The 16,337-nt window shown below is 42.3% G+C and overlaps 1 protein-coding gene across 1 annotated transcript; it reads right to left on the bottom strand.

Annotated features, from left to right (window-relative positions):
- Positions 1-14,053: 14,053 nt before the first annotated feature.
- On the bottom strand, positions 14,054-15,916 carry LOC107781429 (putative isoaspartyl peptidase/L-asparaginase 2). Its single transcript, XM_016602127.2, has 4 exons — positions 15,650-15,916; positions 15,052-15,285; positions 14,889-14,975; positions 14,054-14,795 (listed from the first exon to the last, which is right to left on the bottom strand). Exons 1-4 carry the CDS (start codon positions 15,809-15,811, stop codon positions 14,298-14,300), a joined length of 981 nt encoding a protein of 326 aa, XP_016457613.2. The 5' UTR covers positions 15,812-15,916; the 3' UTR covers positions 14,054-14,297.
- Positions 15,917-16,337: the final 421 nt, after the last annotated feature.

The following is a 16,337-nucleotide window of genomic DNA, read 5'->3' as shown; positions in this document are numbered from 1 at the left end:
AAACTCAAAATAATCTTTTGTTTCAGTTAGAATCGGAAGGATAATACAGTGTATACCAAAACAATTTACCTTTATTCCAGTTGGGCCTGGGCAAAGCCCGGGCTAGTGATGCATATAAACGCCGGTGGAATTATATATATATTTATTTATTTATATATACACACTCTACTTTAATGTCATCCACACTCTTACCTTAGCATTAAAGTCTGCACTGCTCTATAGGTGGTAATAGAATGAAGGTTTATACATACGATTAAAGTGACGTGGCAGAATTAAGGAAACTCGCACATTGCACAGCCAAAAGTCGTTCCGTATCGAAGAAGTCAAGGTCCTATAATTATTGTAAACTCCACTAGCCTTCAATTTTCGTCCTTGAACCAACCCATGTTATTTTGCCTATGCAATTTGTGTTGTGAAAAAGGGATGACAATGTGCCAGGTTCAATGATACGTGTCAGGTTTTTAGAATATGTTAGCAGATGACCAATTGTACATAGCCATAACACGAATTAAAAATATACGACGTGTTCAAGCCTCACAGCATTGTCGGCCCTTTCTCGTTATCTAGTTGATTTCGTCACTCTCATACCTACATCGTATTTATACAGTCGTGAAATTCTCATCCAAGCCAAGGGTGTGTTGAAAAATTGAAAACATGGACACCTCAAAGGTGTACACAAACAACAATGCTTCTGTAACTAATTAACTCGATTTCGGATGTTAATAATCAGATTTTTTATTGTTCTAATTTAATTTGATGTTGTTACAGGGAACGGAGAGAATAAACGAAGAACGGGCGGTGGAGACTAAGGTGGATGCCACAAATTACAAGACATCAGCAGGACATGAACAAGAAGAGCCACAGAAAGAGGATGTGAAGATAACACATGTTCCTCTCACATATGAGAAGCGCGGCACTGCTGATTCCGTGGCCGCTAAAGTTGCTGAAAAAATAGAGTCTGCTAAGGAAGCAGTTACTGGCGCGGGCAGTGGCACCACCAACCATAACAAAACAGACTGAACCAAACTTTTCCTCTGTTTTTTTTTTCGGACTATGTATTTATATAGTGTAATACAACACAAATAAAAGGTTTCTGGTTTTGATTGTGGTACGTTGATCATCGGTCCGAGTTCTTAATTTGAGTACTGTTTGTAAAACGACTCTGAACATTCGGAGGGGAAAAAAGTTAGACGGCTCTGAATAGTGTTCCAACTTAATTTGATTACTGTTTGTAAAACGAGTTTCATTTGTTTTTTCTTTTTGTCACTTCCCTCATCTTCAGGCTTCAAATTCAAAAATTGAATGTGTGTACCGATAAAATCGGGTATAAGGTTCGGCACCGGCTCTCCCGGGGGAGATAAATGACACGTCAAGAATCGGGCATGGTCAAATATGGGAAGAATTGAGGTTAAAGTGAAGGCGGTTAGAGATGACGAAAGAGGAGCCGAAATATCTGTCATCAATCGAATATTACAGTGCGGATCACGCCCGATATTAACTGCAGATCGTGTTTTACAAGAAGGAAGGAATTTTTACCTTATTTAGACTCAGTACTAGGATTAGAACTCCTCTACTATATAAAGGGGAGAATATTTTTATTTTTTTGCCACTGTTAGCATGCATATCAAAGCTATAAAATTCATTTTATCTTCTAACTATTGTTCAAAGTGTTATTCAGATGTTCATTCCTTTAGTTGCAACCGAGCTCATCTCGAGGGCTCGATCGAAATCGGTTTCCAACATTCAAATCTAACGGTAGACTTAATTATTTTATCACATTTAGTTTGATCGCCTTGTTTTCCTTTAATTCAATTATTTATTGTTCTTATATCATTCGTGTTACATTAAATCACGTGTTCTTTAAACCGCATACAAATTTAATTGTTACTCATTTTAAGGGTAAATAATTTGGCGACCACCGTGGAGCTAAGGATAATAGTGGTGATTTAATACGAATCTCTATAACACACCCTATTTTACACTTACTCTTTGAAGTTTGATTTCAGGATTATTCAAAATGTCAAATTCTTAGTTTGCTCACTTGAATGTTGACACCGAGTCAGGCCACCACGGTGAAAATAATAATGTGGTACCAAGCAACGGCGTGCCCCCTATAGACCCTAATGGCGTTCCAGTCGCTGACCATGTCAATGCCAATTCACAAGTTGCTATCAATATCAACCTACCGACTGATCCTGAAAACGACATTCACGGGGCACCCCGACTATTAGCTCGAGAAGCACCCGAAGGGAGAGATGATGGAGTTAGCTTACATCTGATTTTTGAGATGTTATAAGCTCAGAGTGGAAATAGCACAACTGTAGAGTCAAAATCACGCATAAAATGCAGCCGAACCCGAGCGGATTGGAGAAGATACTCGGAGAGAAGAACATATTGTCTCTAAACTAGATGGGTTCGGACCCGGAGAAACTTCCGAGGTGATGAAAATGCTCGAAGCACTGACAAAACGGTTGGAGTCCGGCGAAAAGAAGATAGTGGAAAATGACAAAAAGGTGGAGACATACAATTCGAGAGTCGATCAGATCCCGGTAGCACCTCCAATATTGAAGGAGCCGGATTCCAAAAAGTTCATTCAGAAACCTTTTCCCCCGAGTGCGGCACTGAAGCCAATTTCGAAAAGGTTCTGAATGCCCGATATTCCAAAATACAACGGAACCACAAATCCAAACGAGCATGTGACCTCCTACACATATGCAATAAAAGGCAATGACCTCGAGGACGACGAGATCGAGTCAACGTTGCTGAAGAAATTTGGGGAAATCTTATCCAAGCGAAAATTGATATGGTACCATAACTTACCCCCAAATTCTACTGATTCGTTTGCTATGCTTGCAGATGCCTTCGTTAAAGCCCATGCCGGCGCAATCAAAGTTGAGACGAGGAAATGGAACCTGTTTAAAGTCAAGAAAAGGGACAACGAAATGCTTAGGGAATTCGTGTCGAGGTTCCATATGGAGCGGATGGACCTGCCCCCGGTTGTAGACGACTGGGCCGTTCAGGCATTTACTCAAGGGCTCAACCCCTGAAGTTCGGTTGCTTCTCAACAATCGAAGCAAAACTTGGTAGAATACCTTGCGGTCACCTGGGCCGATGTCCACAACAGGTACTAGTCAAAGATCAGAGTAGAGGACGATCAGCTAGGAGCTCCCTCGGGGTCTGTTTACCCCAATAGAGTGAACTAAAGGTCTACAATAATTGTGGATCAGGAGCTGAGGCCACCCCGAGATCGATACCAGCCATACAGCTCGCATAGAAGGGGAAACGGATTCAATATCCACCCGACCAGGAATGATAGGAGAAGCAACCAGGGTCCAAGCAACCGAGGTTTGGCGAACAAAAGCGGTTTCGACAGATCACCATGGGGCATAGATGCCACGAGACTATCAGAATATGACTTTAACGTGTATGCAACGAGTATAGTGTCGGCCAACGGTCGCATCAAGGAGACCAAATAGCTAAGGCCACACCAGACCGATCCCGCACAGAGGGATCACAACTTGATATGTAAATATTACGGTACTCACGATCACAAAACCGAGGATGGTAGACAGTTAAGGGAAGAAGTGGATCGTCTATTAAACAATGGGCATCTTCGGGTATTCCTAAGAGTGAGTGGGCCAAACCATTTCAAAAACAGGGACGCCAACAAACAAATCGAGCAGGAAGAACCTCAACATGTGATTAACATGATCATTGGAGGAGTAGATGTTCCACAAGTGCCAATGATAAAACGCACCAAAGTTTTTACGACAAGAGAAAAACGAACTCGAGACTATGTTCCGGAGGAATCCATCTCGTTCAGCGACGAGGACGCTGAGGGCCACATTCAACCTCACAATGATACATTGGTAATATCTATACTTATTAATAAAACTCGAGTTAAGCGTGTATTAAAATATCCAGGTTGCTCGGCTAACATCATCCAGTGGAGAGTCGTGGAACAAATATAAAGTCTCAGATTTTGGCAGACTTTATTGCCGGCTTCACACCGGCCTTGATCCCCAAGGTCGAGAAAGAATTATTACTTGCCTCGGGGACTAGCTCGGGGGTCTGAACCTTATTTACGGACAATGCTTCCAACACGAAAGGGTTCAGGTTGTAAATTGTACTAAAACCACCCATGGGTAATGTAATAAGGCAATCTATTAGAACTGTGAAATTGACTACCAATGAAGCCGAATATGAGACTATGATTGCAGGTCTAGAACTGGCTAAGAGCCTGGGGGCTGAGGTGATCAAAGCCAAGTGTGATTCCCTCCTCGTTGTTAACTAATTTAACGGAACATTTGAAGTAAAAGAAGACTGGATGTGGAGATACTTGGATAAATTACAAGTAACATTACATCAGTTCAGGAAATGGACACTACAACATGTGCCCCGACATCAGAATAACGAGGCCGATGCATTGGCTAATTTAGGGCCATCAGTCAACTCCGATGAATTTACTTCCGGAGCAGTGGTGCAATTGATGATCTCGGTGATAGGGGAAGGTCATGCCGAGGTAAACTCAACAAGCTTGACTTGGGATTGGAGAAAAAATACATAGGCTACCTTCAGAAAAGGGAAATTGCCATCGGATCCCAAAGAATCAAGGGTCATTCGAACTAAGGTTGCCAAGTTTAGCTTAGTTGATGTAAAATTATATCGAAGATCATTTTTCGAATCATTAGTGAGGTGCTTGGATCCCGGGGAGACTGATTACATGATGAGGGATGTCCACGAGGGCACTTGCGAAAACCATTCAGGGATGGAATCATTGGTTCGAAAATTGATCAGGGCCGGTTATTACTAGAACAAGATGGAAAGGGATGCAAAGAACTTTGTTAAAAAATCTAACAAATGTCAAAGGCACGCCCCGATGATCTACCAACCAGGGGAGATGCTTCACCCGGTCCTTTCCCCTTGGTCGTTTATGAAATGAGTAATGGGCATCATAGGTCCTTTGCCATGGGCACCCGGTAAGGCCCGGTACATCTTATGAACGATTAATTCACCAAGTGGGTTGAAGCATAGGCGTTCGAGAAAGTTAGAGAAAATGAGGTCATCGACTTTATATAGGATCATATAATATGCCGGTTTGGGATACCGACCGAGATCACGTGTGGAAACGGGAGACAATTCGTCTGTGGTAAGGTTAATAAGTTCTTCGAAGATCACAAAATCAAATAAATTATATCGACCCCTTACCACCCGAGTGCGAACGGTCAAGAGGAGTCAACAAACAAAACTATAATGCAAAACCTAAAAAAACGATTGACCGACTCAAAACGAAAATGGAAAGAAATTCTGCCCGAGGTCCTGTGGGCATATCAAACAACTTCAAAGTCAAGTATCGGTGAAACACCATTTCCTTTAGTCTACGGTGCAGAGTCTTTGATTCCAGTAGAAGTGGGAGAACCAAGCTTTAAATTCCGATATGCTACGGCGATATCGAACAAAAGGCGAGAAGCCGTCCTAGTCCGGTTAGCGGCTCAAAAGAAATGAATGAAAAGTTACTACAACTGAAGGGCAAACCTTCGACACTTCCAAGTCAGGGACTTGGTGTTGAGGAAAGTCACACTGCATACCAATAACTCGAATGAAGGGAAACTCGGCCCGAACTAGGAGCGACCGTACAGAGTCACCGGTATAACCGGGAAAGGCTCGTATCAGTGTGAGTCCAGAAATGGTGTACAACAACCCAACAACTGGAATGTAGCATACTAAAAGCGGTACTACTGCTAAGGTATGAGCACATAAATTTATTTACGGTTTAATGATCAATGCAACGATTGGGCACAAGACACTGAGTTTTCTCGATGCCTATTCCGGGTACAATCAAATATGGATGGACCCGGCTGACCAAGGGAAGACTTCTTAGATAACTAAATTTGGCACGTATTATTATAACAAGATGTCATTTGGGTTAAAACATGTTGGTGCCACATATCAACACCTAGTTAAGCGAATGTTCGAGGAACAGATAAGAAATACAACATGAAGCTAAACCTGGAGAAGTATGCCTTCGGAGTCGGATCGGGCAAGTTCCTTGGTATCTAATCGAGGATTAGAGATCAATACGGATAAAATAAAGGCCATAGAAGATATCAATGTGGTTGACAACGCAAAGGCGGTACAGAAACTAACAGGGCGGATAGCTGCATTGAGCCGATTTATTTCTAAGACATCAAATAAGAGCCACCGATTCTTCTCATTACAAAAGAAAAATAACAACTTCTCTTGGACCCCAAAATGTCAACAGGCTTTAGAAAAACTCAAATGATACTTGACAAGTCCTTCTTTGTTGCACACCCCAAAGGCGAACGAGCAGTTATACCTCTACTTGGCAGTCTCCGAGGTAGTAGAAAGTGGTGTCCTGGTCCGAAAAAAAGAAGGTATGCGGTTTCCTATCTATTATATTAGTAGAACCCTAGGTGATATCGAAATAAGGTATCCACACCTAGAGAAATTAGCGCTTGCCTTATTAAGCGCATCTAGGAAACTAAAACCATACTTTCAATATCACCTTATTTGTGTTGTGACATCGTATTTGCTAAGAAATGTTATGCATAAACTCAAGCTTTCAGCTCGGCTAGCTAAATGGGTCGTAGAGGTTAGCAGGTACGATATGGAGTACAAACTCCGAACAGCTATAAAGTCTCAGATTTTGGCAGACTTCGTGGCCGACATCTCACCTGCCTTGATCCCCGAGGTCGAGAAAGAATTAATACTTGCCTCGGGGACTAGCTCGGGGGTCTAGACCTTATTCACGGATGGTGCTTCCAACACGAAAGGGTCCGAGTTGGAAATCATACTAAAACTACCCACATGTAATGTAATAAAGCAATCTATTAGAACTGTAAAATTGACTAATAATGAAGCCGAATATGAGGCTATGATTGGAGGTTTAGAACTGGCTAAGAGCATGGGGGCTGAGGTGATCGAAGACAAGTGTGATTCCCTCCTCGTTGTTAACCAAATAAATGGAACATTTGAAGTAAAAGAAAATCGGGTGCAGTGATTCTTGGATAAATTACAAGCAATGTTACAACACTACAACAAGTGCCCTGAGTTCAAAATAACGAGGCCGATGCATTGGCTTATCTAGGGTCGTCAGTCGAATCCGATGAATTTAATTCCAAAACAGTGGTGCAGTTGAAGAGCTCGGTGATAGAGAAAAGTCATGCCTAGGTAAACTCAACAAGATTGACTTGGTATTGAAGAAACAAATACATAGACTACCTTCAGAAAGGAAAATTACCATCGGATCCCAAAGAATCAAGGGCCCTTCAAACTAAGGCTGTCATGTTTAGCTTTGTTGAAGGAAAACTATATCGAAGATCATTTTTCGAACCATTAGCGAGGTTCCTGGGTCCCGGGGAGACCGATTACATAATGAGGGAAGTCCACGAGGGTACTTGCGGAAAGCATTCAGGGGTGGAATCGCTGGTTCAGAAATTGATTAGGGTTGGTTATTACTGGAATGAGATGGAAAGAGATGCAAAGGACTTTGTTCAAAAGTGTAACGAATGTCAAAGGCACGCACCGATAATCTACCAAACGGGGAAGATGCTTCACCTGGTCCTTTCCCCTTGGTCGTTCATGACATGAGGAATGGACATCGTAGGTCCTTTGCCATGGGCACCCGGTATGGCTCAGTACATCTTACTTATGACCGATTACTTCTCCAAGTGGGTTGAAGCACAGGCGTTCGAGAAAGTTAAAGAAAAAGAGGTCATCGACTTTTTCTGGGATCATATAATATCCAATTTGGGATACCGTCCGAGATCGCGTGTGACAACGGGAGACAGTTCATCGGTGGCAAGGTCAATAAGTTCTTCGAAGATCACAAAATCAAAAATATTCTATCGACCCCTTACCACCCGAGTGCGAACGTTCAAGCGGAGTCAACAAACAAAACTATAATGCAAAACCTAAATAAAAGATTGACCGACTCAAAATGGAAATGGAAAGAAATTTTGCCTAAGGTCGTGTGGGCATATCGAATAACATATAAGTCAAGTACCGGTGAAACACCATTCTCTTTAGTCTATGACGCAGAGGCTTTGATTCCGGTAGAAGTGGGAGAACCAAGCTTAAAATTTCGATATGCTACGGAGACATCAAATAACGAGGACATGGCCACAAGCCTAAATTTGACAGACGAAAGGCGAGAAACCGCCATAGTCCGATTAGTGGCTCAAAAGCAATGAATGGGAAGTTACCACAACCGAAGGGCAAAACTTTGACACTTTCAAGTCGGAGAATTGGTGTTGAGGAAAGTCACACTATGTACCAAGAACCCGAATGATGGGAAACTCGGCCCGAACTGGAGCGACCGTACAAAGTCACAGGTATAACTGGGAAAGGCTCGTACCAGTTCGAGTCCGAAAATGGTGTACAACTACCCAACAACTGGAATGTGGCATACTTAAAGCGGTACTACTGCTAAGGTATGAGCACATAAATTTCTTTATGGTTTATTGCGCTTTGAACTAACTCATGCAGGTACTCAATCGAAGTTAAATCCAAGGATTATATGTGAAAGCACGTGTTGCACTCTTTTTTCTTTCTGCCGATTTTTTCACGAAGTGGGTTTTACTGCAAGGTTTTTATCGAGGCAACAGTAAGCATGCTACCCTAGTTTTGAAAACCGATCTAAGACCGAAGATTGCGAATCGTCCGTTTCAGATCGATAGTATTCGAGCCCTCAAAATCCAGTCTCGAATACTAGGGGGCTATCACACCCTGAGTCAAGAACCGAAGTCCTATGTTCGGAAATTTAGAAGGTACTCCTATTCGATATTGAAAGTCAAGGCTTGAATATTAGGTTTAATTGTAATGGTCAAACGAACTGTGCCGGCATAGCTCATTCTCGTCTTGGCGGATAGCTTTTGTACCTTCAATTATTTACACTACATTTAAAGTAATAAAAACAAATTTGCCTTCTATGTTTCATCGGTTCACATTCGCACAAGCAACATTATCGTTAAGTTATTTAGAAATAAAACTTTCTGGGCCCACGGGCCACCATTAAACGGGGGGAATAAAACCCTGAAGGCAGTAAAAACCCACAATACTGTGCACAACCATCTAAAGACCTCTAAGCCTACAAGTCACTCCAAATCGGGAACTAATACCCGACACTAAGATCGAAAAAATCGGGCTACTAAACCCTGAGGGCACAGAGCCTACAAGGTAGGGCCAAACATGAAAGGCCACGACCAACTAAAGAAACTGAGCCTTTAGAGCTTCAATCACAGCATATAAACGGCTCGGAGACGTTTGAGTTCGTGTATAAGAGTTAAGGTCCTTAAACATTTTTAATCCATAAAAGATTACTTCATAACTGGTCAAGACATTCAGTCTCGAATTACGGCCATAGAAAGAGCCACCTTCGGCAAAGAATATTGTGTTCGGTTAAATAGCTCGAATAATTTAGCAAAGACTTTGTTTTTTATCGGGTCCTCCGAAGTCAAAGCAACTCGGAGTTATTATTTAACCTAGGCCTCATTCGGGCTTTGGGAGATTGAATAGTTTAAACGATGTCAAATTCTATGCTAAGGTATCGATGGCATATTATTAAGTCTGAGATACAAGTTATATATCCTAAGTCTTAAACATAAGCAAGTACAGAAAAGTTAAAGGACACAACATATAGCCGAAGGAAAATTTTTATATATATTTACCAAAAGATATTTACAGAGGCGCTATAAAATGGGCCCAAAATACAAAGCATATAGCTACAAGAAAAAACAAAAATAATCGGGCTGCTACCCCGCTTTGGCCTCTACTTTGAGCCTCTTCGCTTCTTTGATCTCGACCGCTAGGTCAACCCCCCGGGCTTGAATTTTCTCGAGAGTCTCTCTCCGAAATAGCCACTTCACATATTCGGCCTTTGTTACAACACGGGCTTCGGCTACCTCTACATCATTCTTGTACTGGGGCAGCATATACTGAGCTTTAGAGGCCTCGTTCGAAGCCATTTCCGTTCTGGATTTCAGCACCGTTACTCATAGCCGAGGGCATCGCGTTATGCAACGTCCGAAGCAAGTTGTTCCCAGAGCTCTTCATTCAATCGAAACCATTTATCAACCTTCTCTCTCATTACTCTGAGCTGCACTTTGGTTGATGCTAGATCCTCTTTTGTGGCATCTCGCTTCAATGCTAGGAGATCCATTTTGCCCCTAAGCTCGTCGATTGAAGCCTTAACCTCATCCATCTCGGACCGGAGCTGGTCGATCAGGATTATTTTCTTGTGGACCTGCAAGGTTGCGGTGTTAGCATTTGCATTTAAACTCTAGATATCGATTTCGAGTACTTTTACCTTTTTAACAAGAAGGGCATGGTCCTGTTTCTCTTTCGAAGCCTCCTTTTGGGCTTTCTCCAGCTCGGCTTGGAGGGTTGGGCGGTAGGGGCCACGTCCCTAAGGACTTCATCCTTCTGCTCGCAGAAAGCTTTGTACATCTCTTTTTGCTGGACCTGCTCCTTGAGCTCGAATTCGAGGTGGCTCACCTCCATCCGGGACCAGTGAAAGCTTTCATAGCACCGAGGCCTGAGAAATAAAAAGAGAGAAATTATTAAAATATTGTTAGGGCAAAAAGAACTCTTTAAAGATACGAAGAGAAGAAGGTATACCCTATTCAGCAACTATTGAGCCTCGTTGAAGAGTCTTGGCCCGTCTACCTAACTCATCTTTACTTGGTCCTCTTCGATCACTAAGGAACGGAGATAGCTGGCCACTCCGACTGGCCCGGATAGCATTCTAGTATCTGCCGGTTGTGTGGACATAATTATTTTCTTCTGGTCAGGGTCCACACTTGGGGCGAGAAACTGCTTCTCCAGCTTTGGGCCCGAACTCGGCCCACCTTGCACAACACTTTTCGGGATCTCCAGGTGGCCAAAGCCGGAGTAATCCTCCAGCACGCCGACATCTACGCCCTTAAAAAATGAGTTAAGGGCCTCATCCATAGCCATGGATGCCTCGGTCGATTTTTGTGTGGTGGCTCGAGCCTTATCTAGAAAGGCCTCCATATGAGGCGGTGAATCCGGAACGTGAATAACGTCGGCGTTTTCCTAGACGGTCCTCCTCAGAACCGAATGAGCTTCTTGCGAATCATGCGAAGCAGTAACTACTTAATCTTCTTCGAGCCCCTGAGCTACAGGGGACTCAGACTTTCGAGCATCCCCCTCCGGGGGCACCAACTCCAGGTCGACATCAATCAACTTGTGAGTGACAAACTCTATGTCATCTCCATCCTCGGGATACTCCTTAAGCCGTAAAAGAGCTTTGGAATCCGGGACACGGGCACTGGAAGCTTTCTTGGTGCTCTTTATGACCCTGACCATGATCCTTTCCTTCTTCTTAGCCTCGACAGAAGTGTCCGATGAATCAAGGGACCTTTACTTCTTCTTCATTTTCTCCTCCTTCGCAACAGCTTCAGAAGTAGGCTGCGGTGAAGTGGGGGGATTTTTAGATGGGGATGAGGCCACGGCCTCGGTAATTGCCTAAAGTTTGGTGGTCTTAGGCAAACCTGTGGAAAGGGAAACTCAACCAGAAGAAGAGGGATACTTACCATGAGAACAAGCCTTCCACTTGCCTTTAGAAAGCTTGCTCCAGTCACGCTCGGAATAGGTGAGTTGTTTGCATATTCCCTCGACCCACACCCTAAAACGAGGGACCACATTGGGGACTCGGGCGACAGCTGGATGTCAAATAAGATGAATAATTAGAGAAAAGAGTAGATTCAAAGGACTAATTTGACAAATTAAGAGGAAATAAACTTAAGTTTTGAGTTCCACTTCTCGGGGAATAACAGGCACTCGGAAGGAATGAGGTCTTCGATCTTTATCCCAAAAACCTCCCCTGCCAGCCTCGGTCCCTGTCCTCGTCTGCCCGATGAGCAAGCTTGATTCCCTCCTTGAAAGATTCGAGGCTATAAACTCAGAGCAGATGGTTAACCGTGAACTGAGGCTCATATGTGTTGTTAGCGAAGTGACGGAGAAGGGTCACGATCCTCCAAAAGGACGGGTGGATCTGCCCGAGGCATATTTCGTACCTCTTACAAAAATCAAGGATCACCATATCTATCGGATCGAACGTAAAAGGATACGTATAAACGCTTAAGTACCCTTCCACGTGCGTTATGATATCCTCATTGGGACTGGGAACGACTATGTTTTTGCCTTCCCATCTGCAGTCCTCTCGGACTACTTAGAGTGTCTCCTGGGTGATGGAGCAAACATACCTCCACGCCTCCTCACCTTGGTCTCCTTGTTTAGAGAGTTTTTCAAACTTAAAGTCGTTGTCTAAGGAGCAGCCTCCGGGGATAAATTCTGTGAGAGAAGGTTCCGGGGATATTACCGGAAGGGTTTTCTCGGTGCATGTGTTTGAGGTAGAAGTCGAAGGTGCAGTATTTTGGGGAACCGACTTTGAGGTCTTAGCCATTTTAATCTAGAAATATGAAGGTTTGAAGGTTGGTATGAAGGTTTGAAGGTTGGTATGAAGGTTTGAAGGTTTGGTATGAAGGTTTGAATATTTGGTATGAAGGTTTGAAGACAAGAGATGAAGATATGAAGATGTGAAGAACAACTTATGAAGATTTAGAGGATTAATGAGCAGATAGAAAATTTGAGGGTAACTCAAGAAGGTTCAAAATCAGAAAGTACAAAACTGAAAAATGGAAACCATGGCTTTTATTGGAAAGAAATAATGAATGCGTGACATTTCGCATTCGATAACTACCGAGGATGGTCAACTGGCGACTGACACGTGTCTGAAGTCAAAGCGACGTGACTGATGGGATATTTCAACTCGTCAACTTGCTTATGGCGTACGAAAGAAGAAACCGAGGTCAATTAGTCACTTCTCGCCGTTCCTACAAATCTACGCTCTGGGAAGTGAGGGAACTACCTGTGTACGAGGGAAATAAGGGGTAACACCATCGATTTCCCGATGAAGAAATGAGAGACGACGTGGTTCGGCGCTGGCTCGGGTAAAGCCGGGGGCGCCGCAAATCAGAGCCCGAGGAGACAAATGACACGTTAAGAATCGGGCATGATCAAACATGGAAAGAATTGAGCTCAAGCAAAACAAAGAATCGAGGTTAAAGGGAAGACAGTTAGAGAAAACGAACGAGGAGCCGAAATATCCGTCATCAACCGGATATTACGACGCGGATCATGCCCGATATCAACTGCAGATCATGTTTTACTAGAAGAAAGAAATTTTTTCCTTATTTAGACTCGTACTAGGATTGAAACTCCCCTACATATAAAAGGAAGAACCTTTTCACTTTTTGACCAATGTTGGCACGCATATCAAAGCATAAAAGTTTACTTGTCTTATAGCTATTGTTCAAAGTATTCTTCAGTTGTTCTTTCCTTTAATTGCAACCGAGCTCATCTCGAGGGTTCGATCGAAACCGGTTTCCAACATTCAAACCTAACGCCAAGCTTAATAGTTTCATCACATTTAGTCTGATCGCCTTGTTTTCCTTTAATTCAATTATTTGTTGTTTTTAGATCATTCGTGTTAAATTAAATCATGTGTCCGTTAAATCGCGTATAAATTTAATTATTACTTATTTCAAGAGAACAGATTACTGACACACTTCCCCATTCCCCAATCCCCAATCCCCTCTCCCCTCTCCATTAGGCAAATCTTTCGCTTAGTAGAGACCTTTTGCTAACCAATAAACAAAGAGAGGATTTAGTGCACTCTTTATTTGTCAAGTGGGGAAGACGTTTCATTCTCACATTATAAAATTTCATTTTGTGATGTTATGGTGATGTGGGATCGATATTCAATTTTGACATGAAGTGAATTATCTGAACTTTGTGTTGTAATGCGAGTGAGGGGGGAGACTCAGACTAACTAAAATGGTTATGAGGCAGTCGTCACATCAGCCACCTGTTTGATAAAATTCTTGGGGAAAAAAATCAACTATATAAATCTTTTAGTTGGTTGAACTATTTTCTAATTTTCCGTTAATCTAAAAGTTATACTACTATACAATAATAATATTCCATCACTATGAAGTTCCTTAGACAATAGAAAATCAAGCTCCAAATATATTCAACATAATAACTCCAGTGCATCCATCATTTCAAAGCTGAAGTACAACATTTTGAGAAAAACATAAGCACTTCCATAATCAAGATGCCCGATACAATTAACTAAATTATTGGTCTAATTAGCAAAACGATTTATTAAGCATCACTACATGAACAACCAAATCAAAGAAGTTCATGCATTTACTTGATGAAAGTAATACCACCCTAAATTAAAGATCTCTCTATTCCCAAATACCAACTTCCATAAATCCATCTTCAGTAGCACAGCCTCTAAACATTCCATTACAATTAAACCCATAGGCCACTTCCCCTTTATTGGATACAGCAATAAGCCCAGCAAAACCTTTGTCCAGTCTTTTCTTAATCACATAGTCCACTGCATCTTGTAGGCCCAATTCCATGTATTCCATAACAGCTGCCACGTCACGTGCTAGGGTCCCACGTATGATGGCCTCTCCTTCACCAGTACAAGAGACCCCACAAAGTTCACCAGCGTAGGTCCCAGCACCAATCAGCGGTGAGTCACCGATACGACCGGTCATTTTGTTCATCAGCCCACCGGTTGATGTGGCGGCGGCGCATCTCCTTTGGCTGTCCACCACCACACATCCAACTGTCTCCGGCGCGTATACGCTTATTGGTAGCCCGTTCATGTGAATTGGGCTCTCCACAGCCGCCGCGCAGGATTCCAATCCCACGGCTGGAATTCTGTAATCGTACTGTTTCACAAAAATTAAATAGAACATCAAAATTGTTGTTAAACTTTCATTTTACGCTACATTTTTTAGGTAACGTATAAATGTGTGACGTACCAGAATGGTATTGGCCTCTTTGGCTAGTTTCAGCATTCCAACGTTGTCCTCCGTGATGAAATAATCATTGTCCACCATCTCCACACCCTAAAAAAGGTGTTTAATTTCATCATTAGATTAATGTTTTTAGGCCAATGTGTTTTATCATGGGCTTTTATTTTACCTGTTGTTTGGCGAATTCTTCAGCGCCGGAGAAAGCGAGGTAGGAATGAGGGGACTTTTCCATGACGAGACGAGCGAGAGAGATTGGGTTTTTCACGGTGGTGATACCCGAAACGGCGCCGCATCGTCTCCCGTCGCCGTCCATGATGCTCGCCTCCATTTCCACTGTTCCATTCGCGGTTAACGCAGATCCACGCCCCGAGTTGAATATAGGATCGGTTTCCAGTTCCTTCACCTGTGAATAACCGGAATCAGAATTGCCAATTTATTTAGACAAACAAAAAGGACAGAGAAAAAGACAAAAGCAGAATTTAATATATTCATAGCTGCCTCAAAGTTATAAATCAGATGCATGCAATAAGAAGAAGACAGCACAGAAACCTGAAGATGCCATGCAAAAAAAAACTTTTGGTTCTATTTCTAACATCCATTTTCTTAAATATAACAATACTTTAACAAACTTTGTTTCTGGGAAAAAGCATGAATCAATCCCCCATTTTCATTCAGTTTCATCTCCCATAATCAAGGAAGTCCTCAAATTCAAATGTAAATCAATTTTCACATCAAAACAAGATTAAAAAGTAATGAGGAAAACGTACGACGAGTTCAACGACATCAATGGCAGGAAGAGAAGAGCGAAGAGCAGAGATGCCAATGTTAAGGCAGCGAGTAAGGAGTTGTTTGGCTTCTTCTTGACGCTCCGCTGGGAGATTTGGGTCCACACCAGCGCCGCCGTGCACCGCTATAGCCCAACCACCCATTTTTTTACTCCCCTCTTCTTTCTTAAAATCTCTCTCTTTTGCTTTTTTGTGGTTATGAAATGGTGCTTTCCCTTCGCTTCTATATATAACACCCAAATCCTAGTTGGGCTCTTCTTGTGTTTTTTCTTTTTTTTTAACCTTTGCGGAATTGAGATGCCACAATGAACCAAATTTTGTTGAATTTATTTTGGGTTCCGACAACTCCCCACTTGTCTCGCTGTCATGCACGTGTATTTTTTCACGAGATTCTTAAGGCGTGTTTCAAGAAATTCCGATTTTTACTTTTTCTTTCCTCACGTGCATTTCGTATATTACTAGGGCGTTACCTCACGTGACATACAAAATCTTGAGAAAACATGGAGGGTTTTATATTTGTTTTTGGACAAACTATATTATTTAGTTCGTGTCAAAAATTATTTATATTTTGTAGTCGAAAAGGTATATAAAATTTATATAATTTTTGTATATAACATACAAAAAATATATATATATACAAAAAATATACAAATTTTATATGTTTTTTCGG

Source organism: Nicotiana tabacum, chromosome 12, assembly GCF_000715075.1.
Source record: "Nicotiana tabacum cultivar K326 chromosome 12, ASM71507v2, whole genome shotgun sequence".
Taxonomy (NCBI): Eukaryota; Viridiplantae; Streptophyta; class Magnoliopsida; order Solanales; family Solanaceae; genus Nicotiana; species Nicotiana tabacum.
This window is presented reverse-complemented; position numbering and strand designations above follow the sequence as displayed.